This window comes from Amia ocellicauda, chromosome 3 (assembly GCF_036373705.1).
Source record: "Amia ocellicauda isolate fAmiCal2 chromosome 3, fAmiCal2.hap1, whole genome shotgun sequence".
NCBI classification, from domain to species: domain Eukaryota; kingdom Metazoa; phylum Chordata; class Actinopteri; order Amiiformes; family Amiidae; genus Amia; species Amia ocellicauda.
In genome coordinates this window covers 47330598-47349523 of record NC_089852.1, presented here as the reverse complement: position 1 = coordinate 47349523, position 18926 = coordinate 47330598, and the positions used below count along the sequence as shown (strand labels likewise).

Sequence of the window (18926 nt, the reverse complement as noted above, 5' to 3'; positions counted from 1 at the left end):
AAATACCTCCAGTTTTTTCTGTTTGGTTTTGTTTTGGCATAATTGTTATTCTTTGCCAAAATGTCACTATGCCAAGATTTAACCTGGCTACCAAACATAACAGTCTCAAAACAGAAGAACAGGACAGAAGACATTGGTTTCACAGAGACACAGGGAATTCAAACTGTTTATGTGCGATTTAATTTAGGTAGCCGAGTCCATACCTTGTAGCCAGGTCCCAGCTGATGTATTGCAAATATCTGTGCTGGATTGAGTGCCTCGCTGAACACATAGACGGCTCCTAGCTGTCCACAAAACACTCTGTTAGCGTCAGCCGTCTCCGAAGACCCCAGAAAGCATTTATCGTAACTCTGGAATAAGGACAGAGAGAAGAGGGGGGAAAAAAAAAAAAAAAGAAAAAAAGGCCTGGTAATTATAACACCATCTAGGGAGAAAAAAAAAAGACTTCAAAGCAAAGCAGGCAATTAATCAAGATCTTATGAAAGTCTCTCAATAAGGCAAAATAGTAATTAAAAGCCTTAGCATAACTAGCAATAGCAAAACTCTCGTGGAAGGTGGCCACTTAAATGGGACACACACAATGGATTCTTACAGACAAAACAGCCCAATGAGCTTTGCATTCATTATCAACCTATTTAACATGTTTTTCTTTGTTCAAGCCCTCAGAAGATGAGGATTTTATCCTTTTGTTTTTTGGAAGACACCTGGACATATTTAGATTCATGTGGGATTTGAAATGTTAGTGACAAGTTTTCAAATGGAGAAGGCAGTGTTGCAGCTATTTAGGAGAAGGGGAGGGGCACAATCTCTACTTTTTTTTGCACTTTCTCCAAATATATATAAAGAACAAATGCCTATAACACCAATATGAAGAAAAGAACAGAACTCCCAGAAGAAATCTGTCCAAAAAATGTAATTTTCCACTCATTGAAAAGTGATAAATGTTACTGTGGTAAGGTGGCAGAAATAATTAATAATAAACAGATAAAAACTGATTTTGTGGAGAGTACATTTTTTAAAAATATTCAGCTATCCACCATTTCATTTTTTTTCTATATATGAAATCTATCAGAGAGCCACACAGCTTTTCAGAACCACAGAAATTAACTTCCACCACTTGCAGGTTGGGTTCAAAAGAAGGAATGGTGGGAGGTGATGTAACTTGCTTTTAACTTCAGATCTATAAAACCCATCACAGCAGATGACATATTGAAACGGAAAGAGACTGTAGGTCACGGTGCATGAAAAGCTTGGAACACAGTACAAACCGATACATTTGCTTAGATCATTTGCCTTCTCTGATAAAACTTATTCTGCAATGAGCTTTTAAACTCTTTCAAAGCTGCGGCATTCTTTCTTTCCCATTTCACCATCAATTAACCCCCGCAGGTTTGTGAAAGTGGACACTTACATCGTTGGTGTTCACATGCCAGGCCATGTCACCGTAGGATACCAGCTGACCGTTTACATAACACCGGATCTCACTGTTTCTCCAGCGGTTGTAGATGTGAACGATACTGATCATGTACCACTGTGGGGGGAACAAGAACACAAATACATCTGATTAGGTTAAAGCACTAGAGACTGGTCATAAATATACAATTCAAAGGATGGTATAGTAAATATTCTATTCAAGCACCTTCGCTCCCACATTTCTTCATCTCCATAATAGCATTAAAACCTGAACATTTGATTTGAACCACTATCAAACCCTTTTAGTCTTTCATCAGTGTGAATTCAGCAATACTTTTAAAAGCACATATTTTCAGACGAGCCAAAAGTGTACTAATATTTTGATATCATTATTGTGGATCATGATTAAGCTGAATAATGAATATATTGACAGCAACAACAATAATGAAAAATCACAGTTCAGCATCAATACAGTGTGATCCTGGGACTGGAGAGCGGGGTTAAAGACACTTGCCCTCGATTTTTAACTCGACAAGAAAAAGCAGCTACAGTTAAAAGAAAAAAGAAAAAAATCTGGAGAGAAAAACTTGTTTTCTTCCTGAGTTTCTGCTATTTTATAAGAGGGGTCACCTCTTATCCGGTCATATCAGCTGGGGTCAATGACATTCAAGGCCTCCTAGAAATCAATACATCGCTGGGTACCATTTAGCAAGTCCAACTCCATTGACACATCTTTCTCTATTAAGAACCGGGGCAAAACTGCACACTACACTCACCCGTGGGAATTCAGGCAGGTAATTGGGACAAACTCTATAAAAGAAGGGAGTGTTCGAGCTTTGGCAGCATCCCACGTCTCCCGACACGAATCTGTGCTGCGGAAATCTACTCACTGTGGTCGTAAAATCAGTTTAATACGCAACGCCATCTTCCCTCCCGTCTGGGGTCATGGCAGGTGTAGTCTGGAGACCGGGCAAAGCTGTGGAAACAGCCACAGCGGCTAGGGGGAGGCTGGATTTGAAACGGCTATTACGATTCCTGAATGTGGATTTGTACACTGGCTATAAGCGTCTCAGCCTTATCTGCAGGCCATGCAAAGCTGATTTGGTTGCGTCTCCCCCTCATCTACAAAGCGATGGATTTCGGGCTGTTGGCAGGATGTTTGAAGGGACTGCACTGGAATATTTAGAGCAAGAAAATGTCAGAGCAGAAGTCCCTTCCATCAAAAGCTCATTCAGTGGCTCATTCTGTAATCGCTGCCTCCTGGGCTGGAGGAGAAGTCTTGTGGCCCAGAGATCAATGGTTCAAACTCTGGTCACACCATTCATGTGCAGATTGGGGCTAGTTAGGGAAGTTGGAGTTAGATAGGGAATCCTTAACATATAGCACTAATATCATCATCATCAAGTAAACAATCGTTTGTGTGCTCACATCAAACCAAATCAAATAAACATGCAAAGTTGTATTTATTTGTCTTGGAATTCCATCTGACTTTATTTAGAAAAGAAAACGAGAACATTATTTTCCTGGTGTCTGTATTCACATTCTTCATCATAAATAAATAAATAGCACGCTTTTAATGAACAATAAAACATGACCTCGGGCTAGAGAAACGTTTCTTTCCAAAACTCATGCCTTCAAATCCGGGAGAATGGGGCTGTTCATAAGAAACCCAGCCTAGGTTTCCACGACCTCCGTTTATCTGGCCCGACCAGGTGGAGCTGTTTTCACTCTGATAAGACTGCATGAAACCCCAGCCAGGAGCCGAGGGAGAGGAGAGAAGAGCTTTGGGGAATCAGTCGGAGGAAAAGACGGAATAACAAAGTGTTTTTTAGCTACCACACAAAGACCGCAGTATGCGGCCAGGGGAAAGGAAGATACAGAATAAGATCCTGGCCTTGGCCAAGCCAGTCCCCCTAGGCCTGCTTCCAGCCAAACAATAGAGCACATCCAGAGCTTGATAGATATGAAGGCAATCTCTTGTGGCTGGAACTCCAGCTTGATACGGAGGTGTGCTGTTCAAGAAATGCAAGAGTGCACATCCCTGAGGAAGTGTACTGCAAGTGACAGCTTTTAGGCTGGCATCTGGTACAGCCAAAACCCTCTTAATAGACAGGAGGTGAAATCAACAGGAGACAGAAAAGCGAAGCCCTAGAAATGCATAGGATTTCAAAGTTTGGCATGCAGTGATTATTGCTCTGTGCAATCCACACGGAGCGTTCTTTTACCACAGTAATTATGCAAAGTTAGACAGAGCTCTAGGGCATGGAACAATAAAACTGAAAAAATAAAATGACAATGTTATTAAAAAAGAATCCCTTTCCAAGATTTATAATACATATTAAGCATTCATAATGAGCGGGAGATAACCAGAAATTCTTTTGTTCTCTTCCCCCGGTTCAGTCCTCCAGTGTTGTGCTTATAGTTCCTGTCTGCAGAGACACTGTTGAAGAGGTTTACCAATATTTGGCCCAGTTGAACAGCGGCTCTGCATGTTAATAGTGTTGAACTAGCACAAGCAAACAGCTGTACTGCAAAACTCCTCCCTATACTACCATGTTCAGTAGTTTCAACCACGATTCCCATTTGGTGATGTCTGCTTCTTATTTCGGGTTCAAATTGATTGTTAGCACACTTCACCAGTGCACTTTTCTTGAGAAGATGGCCGTGTGCTGAAGTCCACTGCCGGGTTCTAACAGCTGCTTCAACCGCAGTTAAACAGACGCGTGCCTTGAGATAGTCACCCCTATAGAGACTCTTCGGCACAGGTATGATACTCAGATATTCAATGCCAAATTATGTTCTAGAAGGTATGTCATTGTGCCAGGAGCATCGCCGAGGCCTTGCCAACTGCAGTAACACTTTTACACTTCTTGCAATGTGCTACCTGTAACTGGCAGCATTAGGAACATTTGGTTTGGCAGGAATCTCAAGTGGGGCTTTTTATATTTATTTATTTTCGTCCCCCTCAAACCAAGCTAAAACAAGACAACCAACGATTACATTTGATCCGATAAGTAATAACATAGCAGGTGGCAAGATACATGGCAATACAGCAGACAGCTCACACAACCACCACCGAATGATACTTCAAATCATTGCACATTCTGTGGGAGAGAGCTAGTCTGCAGCTGTTCCCTTTCAAAGAAGATTATGAAATCCATTCAAGCATGAATCTTGGATTATTACTAATGACCTTCAAGTTTAGGCACATAATAATGCATAAGGTGTCACAGAAGACATAATGGCTTATTTAGGAAAACACTTTGCCGTGGCTTAGGAGGAGAACTGATCAACCTTTTTTCCTAATTCAAGCTGAATGAGCTATAAGTGTTAGTTATGTTATAACTGGATTATTGATGTAACGGTCTGATACAACACAAGGTCAAGTGTTTTATACACATATAAAGGCAAAAGTAAGGATTGCCCAGATGTTTGTCATTCACATAAAAGATGCCTTATAGAACTAATCTGCAATACAGAGACCAGCCACCAATTTTCCTTGATGTCACGGCACTGCATAATTCCACAGGATCTGTGTCAACGCAATCAGAGAATGGCACCCGAATAACACATCTGATCTGCAATCAGCTCCTTTTGTCTGATTTGCCTAAAATCTGAAACAGGTCCATCACAAATAAGACTTCTTTGCCCGTTGGTTAATTTATTTATGTATTAATTGCGTATGCAGTGTATGAAATCTAACTAATCTATAGAACATGCAATAAGGTTAATGGGCCGATGAGCCCAGAGGCTGCTGGTTCAGGAATATACTAGCTCTCCCAGTGAGCTCCTGGTCAGTCCTCTGCCTTGGCCCAAGAGAAAATGTATAAATAGTATACAAATTGTTAAACCTTAATTATTGGTATACAAGGCAAATATAGGGTACGCTTACACATTCTGAGCATGTTTGTGAATATATGTCAATACTGTCCTGCCCACTCTAGAATCACTGCACTAATGGTTTTAAGCAGATCTAATCAATCTAATCAAAACCTTTAGTTCAGATTCATTTAACCAGAACCAAAGCAAAAAAATAAAGTAAATGGATAGTGAAATCTGCATTGACAGCTCAGGCTTTGAATGCAATGGTGTGCTAACCACATTTATAGCCTGTTTCATGTTGCTATTAAACACAGTGCTGGACTTTACCAAAATGAGGCACGTACCTTTCGTGGCTGAAAATCGTATTTCACGCAGTGCTGGAAACCTTTGCCTTTTGACTTCAGTGAAGTCACTATCAAACAGTTGCCAACAAAATGTGCTGAGTACCCGATCCCTTTGCTAGTGCGAAAGCTGAAAAACATCAAAAAGGAATAATGAACAACTAAAATCAAAGCAAACATGTATTACTTAGTTAAGAATTAAAACATAGCACAAAATGCTCATAGAACAAGACTATTACTTTTATTATACATACTATAATAATGAATATATATGAAAACCAAATAATGAGAAAAGGAAATACAAACAATATTTTATATGCCTTGTTTCCAAAAGCTTTTATTAACATTTGTAATAAAACTAGAACAATGTTTGCTTTGTAACCATTGCATACATGAGTAATGTAAAATGTAATAAAAGATGTTTCAAGATGTTTAATGCATTTGATCAAGTTTAGGGGTGGAAAAAAGATAGCCCAAAGTGTCTATGTAGTATAAAGTGACAGCATAAGAGATACTAATAGCAATTAAGTACTGACATCCACTACACTGACATTGGTCAATGTTTCTTGTATCAAACTACTTCTAAATGAAAATGTAAGACATCTACCTAATGTTAAACATACAACAGTAAGATAGTCTATCATTGTCCCCATCTGAGTTTTTTTTTTTTTTTCATAAAAATCAAGATAGTATGCAGTAAATAGAAAATAATCATTATCAGAGAAAGGATTTGACCAAATATGATGAGAGTATATTTGGAGAAGAAAAAGAGTTGACAAAACTACTATTATCAGTTCCCAGATTACCAATTCACCCCAAAAAACTAAAATAACTCCTAACTAATTGGAGGAAAGAATGGCAGGGGAAGTCGAGTATAACACATGGGTCTAAAAAATATTGAAGCTTCTACAAACTTTGGTTTAACCCATTAAGCCATTCACTGTAGTATGTATTACATTTTCCGTTAGATATACGATGATTTTTAAAAAATAGAGAAATTTAATACAACTATAAAAAAAGGCTGGTTACATAAATGATCCCATTATCCAAAGACACTTTTTTACAAATGCAGAGTCAAGCATACACCACCGTACTACAGCTTTCACATGAGCCCAAACTCTTGGCAAGCGTCTGTGTCCTGCTGTAGCAGCGCAAGTGACAAACGGTCGGCACATACGTTCCTTTTTTAGAAAACCTAACAGACTTGTAATTCGTGTCAGGCATGAGGCGGTAGTAAATCATTTCTTCATCACATTATGCTTCCCCTTTTCTCAACCAGTGCTCGTTTCTTCTCCACCGCTATCGCTGGCACATCCCTCTCAGCCTCCCTGATAAATGACGACGGCTTCCTTGCGTCGGGCCTGATCGCCTGGGAGGACACAGTCGTTTTCCAATTCAGCAGTACGCCCTCCCCGGGTAGGAGGGATCTACTGAACCAAATAGGCGCTACATCTAATTTCTATGGTTTATAAACAACCGCTTTCTTTTTTTCTCCTTTCCTTAATCTGGTTCTGCTGCCGTATTTCTGACCAGAGCAGCGCTGCGGGCCGAGGACTAGAGCAAGGAAATGATGTGAAGTTGCCAAGCACAGAGGCATGAAATCAGCCAGCTCGCTTTGATATCAGGGGACCTGCCAGGGAATGATTAGATTCCATATTTACATGACCGACAGAGCCTGTCCCACATACATAAAGGAAGCCGCGGTCAATTCAGAGCTGACAGCCTCTCACTTTTCAATCAACAAACTGCACGCTACAAGTACTTATTGGAACCCCAAACGGATTACAAACAAAATCTGAAAAGGCCCCTGCATGGTACTCTTGTGTATGTAAATAAAGGGCATTTTGGCATGCTCTTTTTCCTCGTAAAATGTACCGTCATATTTAAATGTGCACAAAAAAAACAGTGGAAACACATACCATACAAAGAGTGTATGAGACCTTGAAAGGCACATCTGGCCAAACTACCAGATGTGTTTCTCTGCTTCATTTTGTGCCCATGTCCAGTTCTATTATCCCTATGTAAGACCTAATTTATTGTATTCACTTGTGTAAATTGGAATTTGTACAATGTATTATGCTTTGAATTGCTTTGTATTATGTAAATCTGAATTGGTAATGTTTGATGCATTGTACTGAACTGTATTTTTTTTTTTTGCACTTTGTATTGCGCTTATGTTTTGTAAGTCGCCCTGGATAAGGGCGTCTGCCAAGAAATAAATAATAATAATAATATATCTCAAAGATAAATACGGCAGGGCTCTTTAGCCTTTTCTCAACATGCACACACTCACGCTCACAGAGAGAGACTGAGAGAAGCAATGATTAGGGTCCATTTTCAGTCCTTAGCATGAAACTTTAGGAAATGCAAGAGCTTTCAATTTGGAAGTAAATTACAGTTACTCCAAACTATGCACAGTCAATAAATGATGTAATGTGAGAGTCCCCTCAGGATAATGTAATTCATTTGGTTCACCGTTTCTCTGATGCTATTTTTTTATTTTATTTTTTTACTATTCTCCTAAGACCCTTATCCGTGCACATTGGGAGGGCAGACGATAAATACTCAGCTGCGAGGCTATTGATTTGAAGACTAATTACCCACAAGCCTAGACATAAGACTTTAATTTTGTTCAAAAGATATTAAAAAGTGAGTTAACGCTGGTTACCACGTTGAGCCCCCACTGCAATTTCCATGCGGTTTTAATCACATTACCCGTCTTATTGTTTAAATGCCCATTCATTTAATCAAATACTGCAATTTTTTCATCTTTTGTTCAACCTGTTAAGCAATCGTGTTCAGCAAAAAAGAAATCCTTTAACAAACTTAATTATTTAAATCACTGAATAAGCCACAGTTTAAGCCTTAAAACCTCTAATAATGAAATACAGCCACTAAAAATAATCCTCTTAAGAGGGTAAACAATACTTAAGCAAGGTCAAACATATCACAGTAAACAGCATTGTCCGTTTCTTTCAGCATGTTTTTAGCTGAGCTTGAAATGTGTTAGCAAGCCATTCGAAAGTGAAATAATGCAATTGCATTACGGTAAGCACAGCATCCAAGATAGTATTCAGTACTTCAACTGCATCTGTGATTGTAAGTAATAGCTGCCTACACACAAGCAACCATAGAAAAGTGGCAAATTTTGACCTCAATATATTTTTTTCCACGTTCCACTCCGAGGGACTAATTCTCTCTAATTTACTGCACAGCCATTGCTAATGAAGCAACACGCGATCGTTCATGAACAAATCAAAGAGCTTTAGGGTAAAGAAAAACCAATCTGCAGGTTTGCAAGATAAAAACAACAGGATACTTTCACAGTTTTCCGGTTCAGTGGAAAATTTGCTAAAATCCTGCTATTTTCTGTTTTTCACTGTATGTATTAGCTACTCTTTAATACACATGGAGTTGTGCTAGATTAGCACGTTAAATTAGCGACAAGTTCAGAGAAACTTCTGCTCTGGAGAGAGAAGTATTTCAAGATCAGCCTACATTTCGAACTTTCGGAAACCCTTATTTGAGAACACCTGTGGTCTTCTAGAACTAATGATGTCAAAAGCACCCCCTACCAATAACAGGGTGGTAAATTGTACCCTCATTCACCTTTCTATTTAATTGTCATTAGCTTTAACCAATAGCAGTGCAAAAAAAAAAAAAAAAAAAAAACAGGACACACAGTGATATCTAATTAAATTAAAGGTCGGATTTAATAAGGATTTGCATCAAGGTTCAGCTTGATCTGATGCTTTACTGTGTGGAATAATTTCATAAACACCTCTGTATCCTGCAGGTCCCCTGATTATTTGCTACATTTGATATTTTTAATAATGGATAAACGGGTAGTAAAGTGCGCAAACAAGAGCAGATTGTGGCTGGGACAAGGAGGCATGGCTTGGCATCCCAAGAGACAAGGAAGATAAATAAACAGCCAAGAGGAAGACTTTCGAGATGATAGAAAGGTGAAGTCAAGTTCACAGGAACTAATTATATGAAGACACCAAAGACAGAAGTTAATGGATGACTCCTCGAGAGGAATGACAATGATTACTGTTGATGGTTTTTTTTTAAGTTACAAAAAGCTACTCCTTTCTCTCTATGCATACAGGCAGATTATAGTTTTCATATGAGACAGGCTACTACTATATTCCAGCTGCTGGTATATCATATGCAACATCTGTACTCACCAATAAAGATATGGTTTATCCTTGTCTACGTTGATATTATTCAGAGGATCCATTCGGAACCAGGTGTTGAGAGTAAAACCATTTTGGTAAGGCCACTTAGCAATAGGAGGTAACGCAATGGCCTGCAGGAAACAAAGAGACAAACATTAGGAGAGTGAGGCAATCAATCACTCCAGATGGAATGGTAAATGCAAAATTGATGCTATCGTTGATGCAAAATGCTATCAATTAAAAAGCCATGGGTTTGGTTGTAATAACAACCTGGAATTGAGTGGCTTTAAATGTCTTTTTGGATTTAGACAATCTGGACTAAAGCAATCAATGCAGGTGATTAATCTTGTATGTACAGGAAGCATGTGTCACCCCTTTGTTGTGCTGCCTTGAGTAACAAATGTGTGTATCTTTAGGTCATCTGGGGACAATGTAGAAATTATAATAGTGCAATTCAGGGACTGTACTTTTACTGTTTTTAATACCATGTGGATAACTATCATTAATGTGTGGTGGAGGTAAAATACTTCCTGATAGAAGTACAAACCTGTGAAGTGTTATCAGACCTTAAGTAAATCAGTTAATTCGCTGTGGATCTAGTCAAATTTTTATACTTCTGTATATTTGAATAAAAATACAAACGCAGCAAAATGCATTTTGATTAGCTGGATTTAAAAGCAAAGGACAGTACTTACTGCAGCACTGCGTCCAGGAAAGTTGAAAAAGGTGTCGGGGCCGTGTCTCTGTGGCATCTGATTCAATACCGACAGCAGCTTGACAGCGTGCCTGGGCTGCAGGGCGGATGGGAGGGGGGGGGGAGAAGAGGCAACAGATTAAAAAGGAGAAGATGAAGAGGAAGAAGAAGAAGAGGATTAGAAAGGCGGCGCTAGTCAGTCGGTCAAGACACGAAAACCAACGAGAAAACCTCCTCACTACCGCAGCTAAATCAATACCCTGTCAATTACCTCCTGCACCTCCTGCAGCCAATCAATTATCAGGCAACCCCCCAAACAAACTCCTCTTTATGGCCCTCTGGAGATCGTTTGTCTCTGGGAATGATGCTTCAATGAGGCACTAATGCATCGAACTGCGCTGACACTTGGTCCTGCCTTTTACTTAAAGCACTGCTTACCCAGACCGCGCTCTCTCCACGCAGCATGCTGAACAGCAGCTTCAGCTCTTTGACAGTAATGCTGTAGCTGGCGAGAACTCCCAGCATATCCACCAGGAGATCTGAAAGACAGAAACGGGGAATCAAAAAAAGAAAAAAGAAAAGAATATAAACAACGTCTGGCTGTCTGCTTCTGTTGCCTTTTCCCCAAGGCTATGCAGCTGCTCACGTCTGGTTAGTGCACAGCTTCAAGCGAAGTGTCTTAATTGGGTTTTTGTGGTATATTGGGGATAGTCCAGCACACATGTATAGAGCCCAACACCTACAGAAAGAGACGGAAATCAAGTGGATACTGAGAGGGCTGCTGGGGGAGTCAGACTGGCCTTGAGGTAAGCGATCCAAATCCAGAATACAGCTTTTTGAGTTTCCCTGCAAATCTAGCCCTTCAAATTGCACGGCATTTATCTTACGAGCCATTCGAGAGAAATCAAAATTAATAAATACATTTCAATGATCTGAAACCAAATTTAAATTAACTTTGTTCAAAAATTCTAAAAATAACAAGGATGCTGGAAACAAGTAATTTTTTCACTGAGGATATTTTCAAGTAAGCTGTACAAATCTCATGCTTTCATTTATTGATTGATCAATCGCTGGACTGACTGATGAACAAATGCTCATTAAATAATATATATTAACATTTTAATTTTAAGGCTCATCAAAATGAATTATGAAAACGTATTGCCCGAGACATCTGCAATGGGCCGAGTGCACGAGCAATTGAACCAGCATTCCTGAGAGGGACATTAGGAAGAAATGTAACCGTAAAGGAGGACAGAGAGAAACGCTGCATAACAGCAGATAAGTGTATCACTCAGAGAAAAAAAATTAACAAATCTGTTTCTAAACTGAAGTGAAAGCTGCAATATTATCTAAGTGTTATTTTTCAGGAGCATTATGAAACACACCTTGACTAATGAGATTTTCTTTCATTATTTTATCTTTCCTCCAGTCTTATAAGCCTGAACAATTTCATATAGCTAAGGATGAATCTAATACTGGTTACAGACACAATTTAAAGGCATCATGGCCAAGACATTTCCACCTAGTTTGTTTATTTGTTGTTATTGTTGTTTAATTCTGGCACAAAAAGTAATTCAACTCCTTTTTTAGAGCCAGTTTGCTGACAGAGTAACATTTCTCACTGGAAAACAACACCGATCTCCTCACACATAATCATAGAAAATCCTAATCTCCAAGATCCAACCTAGAAAAACTCTACTTTATACAATCATATCTCAAACCAGTAAAAAAAAAACATCTGAAGTCTTCCACGATGAATGAACTATCTTGCCTTCTTGTAGAGTATTTCATACTACTGCACTACTGCTCATTTCATAGGCTTTTCATTGCCGAAGAAAACTGTTTTCTGCAACAAAACTAGGCCAGCGTTCTCTTTCTGTGCTTCCGCTATTGTGTGAAGATGATCGATTTCAGGTTGTACACGGTATGGAGAAGCCTTAAGGGTACAGATACAACTGGGATTACGGAAAACTAATTATGGTATGAAGCATGAATGTCGATGAGGACCTTTTGCATTGATACAGGCCTGGCTAAATGACTGGGAACAGAATATACAGAATTTTGGGCAGAATTTTGCCATTGCAGTCTTGTAGGTTACGGAGATAGTTTTAAAATGAGCAGAGACCACTGAATGTAAACCACTCTTTATTGTGTCCACAGTACTATCCTGACTGTGTCCAACTGCTGTAGGAATTCAAGAAGGATTGTGTGATAGTGTTGTTGTTCATGTTTGTATTAATTTACAGTGGGGGAAAAAAGTATTTGATCCCCTGCTGATTTTGTACGTTTGCCCAATGACAAAGAAATTATCAGTCTATAATTTTAATGGTAGGTGTATTTTAACAGTGAGAGACAGAATAACAACAACAAAATCCAGAAAAACGCATTTCAAAAAAGTTATAAATTGATTTGCATGTTAATGAGGGAAATAAGTATTTGACCCCTTCGACTTAGTACTTGGTGGCAAAACCCTTGTTGGCAATCACAGAGGTCAGACGTTTCTTGTAGTTGGCCACCAGGTTTGCACACATCTCAGGAGGGATTTTGTCCCACTCCTCTTTGCAGATCCTCTCCAAGTCATTAAGGTTTCGAGGCTGACGTTTGGCAACTCGAACCTTCAGCTCCCTCCACAGATTTTCTATGGGATTAAGGTCTGGAGACTGGCTAGGCCACTCCAGGACCTTAATGTGCTTCTTCTTGAGCCACTCCTTTGTTGCCTTGGCTGTGTGTTTTGGGTCATTGTCATGCTGGAATACCCATCCACGACCCATTTTCAATGCCCTGGCTGAGGGAAGGAGGTTCTCACCCAAGATTTGATGGTACATGGCCCCGTCCATCGTCCCTTTGATGCGGTGCAGTTGTCCTGTCCCCTTAGCAGAAAAACAGCCCCAAAGCATAATGTTTCCACCTCCATGTTTGATGGTGGGGATGGTGTTCTGGGTCATAGGCAGCATTCCTCCTCCTCCAAACACGGTGAGTTGAGTTGATGCCAAAGAGCTCAATTTTGGTCTCATCTGACCACAACACTTTCATTCAGATGTTCATTGTCAAACTTCAGACAGGCCTGTACATGTGCTTTCTTGAGCAGGGGTACCTTGCGGGCGCTGCAGGATTTCAGTCCTTCACGGCGTAGTGTGTTACCAATTGTTTTCTTGGTGACTATGGTCCCAGCTGCCTTGAGATCATTAACAAGATCCTCCCGTGTAGTTCTGGGCTGATTCCTCACCGTTCTCATGATCATTGAAACTCCACGAGGTGAGATCTTGCATGGAGCCCCAGACCGAGGGAGACTGACAGTTATTTTGTGTTTCTTCCATTTGCGAATAATCGCACCAACTGTTGTCACCTTCTCACCAAGCTGCTTGGCGATGGTCTTGTAGCCCATTCCAGCCTTGTGTAGGTCTACAATCTTGTCCCTGACAACCTTGGACAGCTCTTTGGTCTTGGCCATGGTGGAGAGTTTGGAATTTGATTGATTGATTGCTTCTGTGGACAGGTGTCTTTTGTACATGTAAAGAGCTGAGATTAGGAGCACTCCCTTTAAAAGAGTGCTCCTAATCTCAGCTCATTACCTGTATAAAAGTCACCTGGGAGCCAGAAATCTTGCTGATTGACAGGGGATCAAATACTTATTTCACTCATTAACATGCAAATCAATTTATAACTTTTTTGAAATGCGTTTGTCTGGATTTTGTTGTTGTTATTCTGTCTCTCACTGTTAAAATACACCTACCATTAAAATTATAGACTGATCATTTCTTTGTCAGTGTGCAAACGTACAAAATCAGCAGGGGATCAAATACTTTTTTCCCCTCACTGTATGTTCCTATAACGCAATGCTAACAAGAGCTGAAGGAGTACCTGCGATCATGTCGTCCACGGCGCTCATCTTCAGCAGCACCTGCTCGATCAGGCCCACCTCAGTGCTGGTCTGCAGGTTGCGCACGCTCTTCCTCAGGATTGCGGTGAACATGCTCCAGATCTCCGCCTGGCACGTCACGTCACAGTGCTCCAGCAGCTCCACCATGCAGGCGATGCTCTCTGCGTCCTGGATGATGAAGTTCATCTCCAGGTCGAACTCCCCGCCCACCAGCTACCGACAGAGAGAGAGAAAGAAAAGGGATACGAAATCTTGAGTTATTTAGGTGGTACTACTCACACCACAACACAACAGGAAAGACATCATTGCCAAGGAGGAGAAAAAAAAAACACATTTCCAGTTACCACATGTCTTTGGCTCTGAACCCAGACCAAACTTTGCAACATCCACAGTCTCACATTCCACATTTTTTCCTATATTGTAATTAGACCAAATCAAAACTTTGACTCACCCACGAATCAGTAAACACAAGCCTGTACCCAATCACATTTAGTGACATGGTGCGTAATTTGCAATTTGTGATTTGCCAGATACTGGCAGGTCAAGACGTCTGAATATGGTACAGGCCAATGAATGAAAATTTAAATCTCCAAACCCAACCAAATATACGAAGAGCCCTTCTCTGATCTTTACATAACTAGCGTGTTTCTAGATATTAGGGCTCACCACTTTGTAGTAGCAGCAACATGACTGACAACAGCAAGCCACCGTTAGTCAAACAATAGCTGCACATTCCTTGTTTGATTTGCATGTGTGTGATTATATTCACTTCAAATAAGCTTTACATTCCCAATCTATCAGAACAAGACTATCTGCCTCTTAACTACATTGTGCTAGTCCTTTAAACTGCATGACAAACAGCATCCATGAAGTATGAAAATATTGTAGGTGCTGTAACAGCTGACAGGTCCAGCAGCAGCTGTCACAAGAACATCTCTATTTATAGCCGTCATATTCTTTACGATGCAGCGGAGAAAGGGGAGGACTTTTGGAATCAATTGCTCTGGCTGAGCTCAGACAAGAAAGACAAAAATACGAGTGAAACAATTTAAAGAGGAACACAAATAAATAAAATAAATAAATAAATAAAATACTTAAGAAATGAAGTCAGGATTAAATTTCCGAGATAGCGTGCATGTCAGTTTGTTCTTTAATGGAACTGCTTTTCCATAGAATCAATCGGACACCCTGGGCGATAGCACAGCGAGAGTGAAGTTTAGAGTTGGCCGAGTTCAGATCTCTGGTCTGGAATTAGAGCAGTCATTCAGAATGGCCCCAGGTCACGACTAGACCAAGTGTGTGTAATTCAACTAGCCAACTAAAGCTATAGTCTACAGTGCATTACTCTGTTTCTGTGTACTGTCACTACAGGCTATATTATGAAGAAAAATAAGACATAACCATCTGCATATATATTATTTTTTGACTAGGCGACATATATAAAATAAATAATACTAATATAGTAGTCTTTTCATTTATTTTTTTCATTTTCTTGTCATATGGAACAATAGCAAAGAAAGGTATTTTTGGGGGGTTTATGAACAGGCCATCCATCCATCCATCCATTTTCAAAACCGCTTATCCTGGTGAGGGTCGCAAGGAAGCCAGAGCTATGAGCAGGCATTCATGCTCAAATAAATCTATGAAGAAAAAGTGTCCTTGCTTTCGGTCTGAAAAGGGTTTGAAATAACTATTGTTAAAAAATCCATTCCCTTCACTATTTGCAGCCCTATGTTTTCAAAGATTCGATTTCAATCACTATGTCCTGGTCACCAAGGGGACAAGACTGTTACTTCTGAATTTGCTATCTGAGAACAGTTTGTCTATTCTGGAAGTGGTCCACCAAGGGTACTATCCATCCTCAGCGGTCTTGAGCTGTAGTGATACAGAGAGAATAGTCAATCTGCCAGTGTAATGAAATCAAAATACGAATTGTGTTTTCCACTTCAAGAGCAGAGGGAATTACTTCTGACAGGAAAGAGCAATGTCCTCAAAGCCACAGGTGGTCGTCTCTCCCCATTTGTTGTCAGGAAACTCGTGTGAGCTGCGCCTGACATCTGCACAAATAGCTATGTCTAATTTCAAGGACCGGCTTGATTGTCCATTCCCAATGTCTCGTTATTTAAAGGATAAAGAAACACTGAGGTACAGCTCCCGATACAAGACTCTCTCCACATCAAACGGTTAAACCGCCGAGGACAACGAGACAGACTCTCTGAAGAGTGCGTAAGCATAGTACTGAGCATACTGTCACATATCTAAGTCTGTTAACAAGGTGTTTCCAAATATAGCCTTTGCTAATGAGAATGCAAAGTAAGGATGCGGTCTGCTTCCCAATCAGTGCAGGACTCAGACTCAACACTACATCCCAGCTTTGTTAGAAACAATTATAAGCATCCTCCATGTACACGGGCTAACACAGGCTACAGATTATTATTATTTCATCCTGGATCGATAACCTATTTAATGAACTTATGATAAGCTGCCAGGCTGCACCAACAATATTACCCGAAGATCTGCAAAAGGGTTTCAATTACAAACCGAGAACATAATCTAAGTGGCTCAGAAAATATATCAAATGACAGGACCACGTTGTGAAGTTCTTTCTGGACTGCCTTTTATTCTCTCCTCTCAAAAACAAAACGAAACAAGCAAAAAATAGATTTCAATTAGTTTTTTGTTTGTTTTGTTTTTAACAACATATCCTACACAATCTTGACCCAGTTTAAGCCATGCACCTCCTCAGTTTTAAATCACTGCGTTAAACTTTCAATAATCTTGCTGGCCTGTTATCTGACCCAAGAAGCAGCCCATGTCAAGTCGAATCATAACTTGCTTCCTGTGAAATATACAGCCCGTCACACGGTCTCCCAAACCTTAAGGCAAGTTCACACCGTGCCCGTCAACACACTACACTCAAGAACAGATTAGGCTCCAGCATAAGCAGCATTCATAATATTCATATCATTACTACTGTTGTTGTGAATCACCATACATTGTTAATAGTTTATAATAAGAATAAATAAATGCATGCATACAAAAATAAAATCATAAATAACACTGATGATCAATAATTGATCAGACACCATTAACAGTGATCATTCCCACATTCATTTATCACATATGACTCGCATTAGTTTAAATCATTACACTCGCCTTGCATAATTCTACAGTTCTTTTTCAGCCTCATCAACTTTAGCTTAATAATGCAATTCAAGATGTTTCTGTATTCCTAATGAACCATTTTATATATGTATGTATACAAACTTACTTGAATAAGAACTCAATATAAATGGATATTTAATACTCAAACAGTAACACCAACTTTGTATTTTTTTTTAAGAGCATTGTTAAACTCTTTATTGCTTTAATAAATCTGTATTGTAAATTAATAAGTAATCCAAGCTTGTGTCATCCCATAGACAAAAGTACTTGCATCAGAAATAATCCATGTTAAATTAAGCCTCGACTGTATTTGCAGTTGGTAGAAATAAGTGCAGGTGTTACAGGTAAAACATGTGAGTGTATAACTACGCCCCCACTACACAAAACTGATCTTTGGCATTCACAGTATGTACAGTCAGTCAGACCATAGATATCTGAGCCACACAGCACAAACAAAGGATTTGCTGTGGCCCCTGGGCATGAGAGATTTTCTGCTCTCTTGAGAATCCTTTTTTCTCTATTTTATAAATATAATATTGATTAGAATTGTAATGCAGTAATGCATTAAAGGGTTAAGTTGTAGTCGCACAAACTGGCCCCCCTCAGCTGCTTTCCCCCCCCAATTAAACAGTCAGTCAGTGGCAACCCAACACAAAGAAGTGGCCACCGAGACTTGCGAAGCAGGTATAAGGAGACTCAGAGGGTATATAAAAGACATAAATCTAAGAAATTAAGTAACAGGAAAAATGTTGCTAACAAAAAATAAATAACTCTAGAAACCCCAGTGTCAACAGTCGAGATAAAACCCAATAAAGCTGAGATTTATACCAGCTTCTCCTTCAATCTGACGGTTCATATGAACGCTTATGAGCACTTGGTCATTTTTCCCTCGTGGTAAAAGACAAGTGAGATGTACTGTACCTACAGTGGACCTGCCATGAAATTTGCATATTAACCACATCCTCAGACACACTGATTCATTCTAGCTATAGGAATAATCTACTGCATGTATAGCTTTTTTGTTATGATGTTCTGGTTGGATTCCTTAATATCACTTCCTTAAGAAAAACGTATATTATGTTAGTGTTCTAGGTCAGAAATATACAAAGCTATTACAGCACAGAAAAAAGATACTGAAAACTATTTAACTCCCACGCATTACTGAACTGATGAACACCTTCACAGCTGGCTTCTGCACAAAGAAATAAAAAATACAAATACTGAATTGGCTTCACTGAGAAGAGTTTAACATTCGGATTTAACAGTTTCAGAAAGATAAAGACACTATGGTAGTAGTTTGTTTTTTCAATTATTTTATGGATGAAAACGCCTTCAATGAAATCAGCACCAGGAAACATGAAGATTGTGATTTGTGCTCTGTGGGATCTGAATGGACTTTCCCAGGAAGGGTATATTTCCAGAATGAATTT

General features: G+C 39.6%; 1 protein-coding gene across 1 annotated transcript in view; it reads right to left on the bottom strand.

The window, feature by feature from the left end:
• Positions 1–18926, bottom strand: part of nbeaa (neurobeachin a) — a 320946-nt gene that overhangs the window by 220039 nt on the left and 81981 nt on the right. The window contains exons 2-8 of the mRNA XM_066699758.1: positions 14313–14544; positions 10890–10990; positions 10453–10548; positions 9767–9888; positions 5580–5706; positions 1412–1531; positions 204–350 (exon numbers count right to left, since the gene is read on the bottom strand). Coding sequence (XP_066555855.1) covers positions 204–350; positions 1412–1531; positions 5580–5706; positions 9767–9888; positions 10453–10548; positions 10890–10990; positions 14313–14544 — 945 coding nt within the window. The remainder of the gene's footprint in view (positions 1–203; positions 351–1411; positions 1532–5579; positions 5707–9766; positions 9889–10452; positions 10549–10889; positions 10991–14312; positions 14545–18926) is intronic.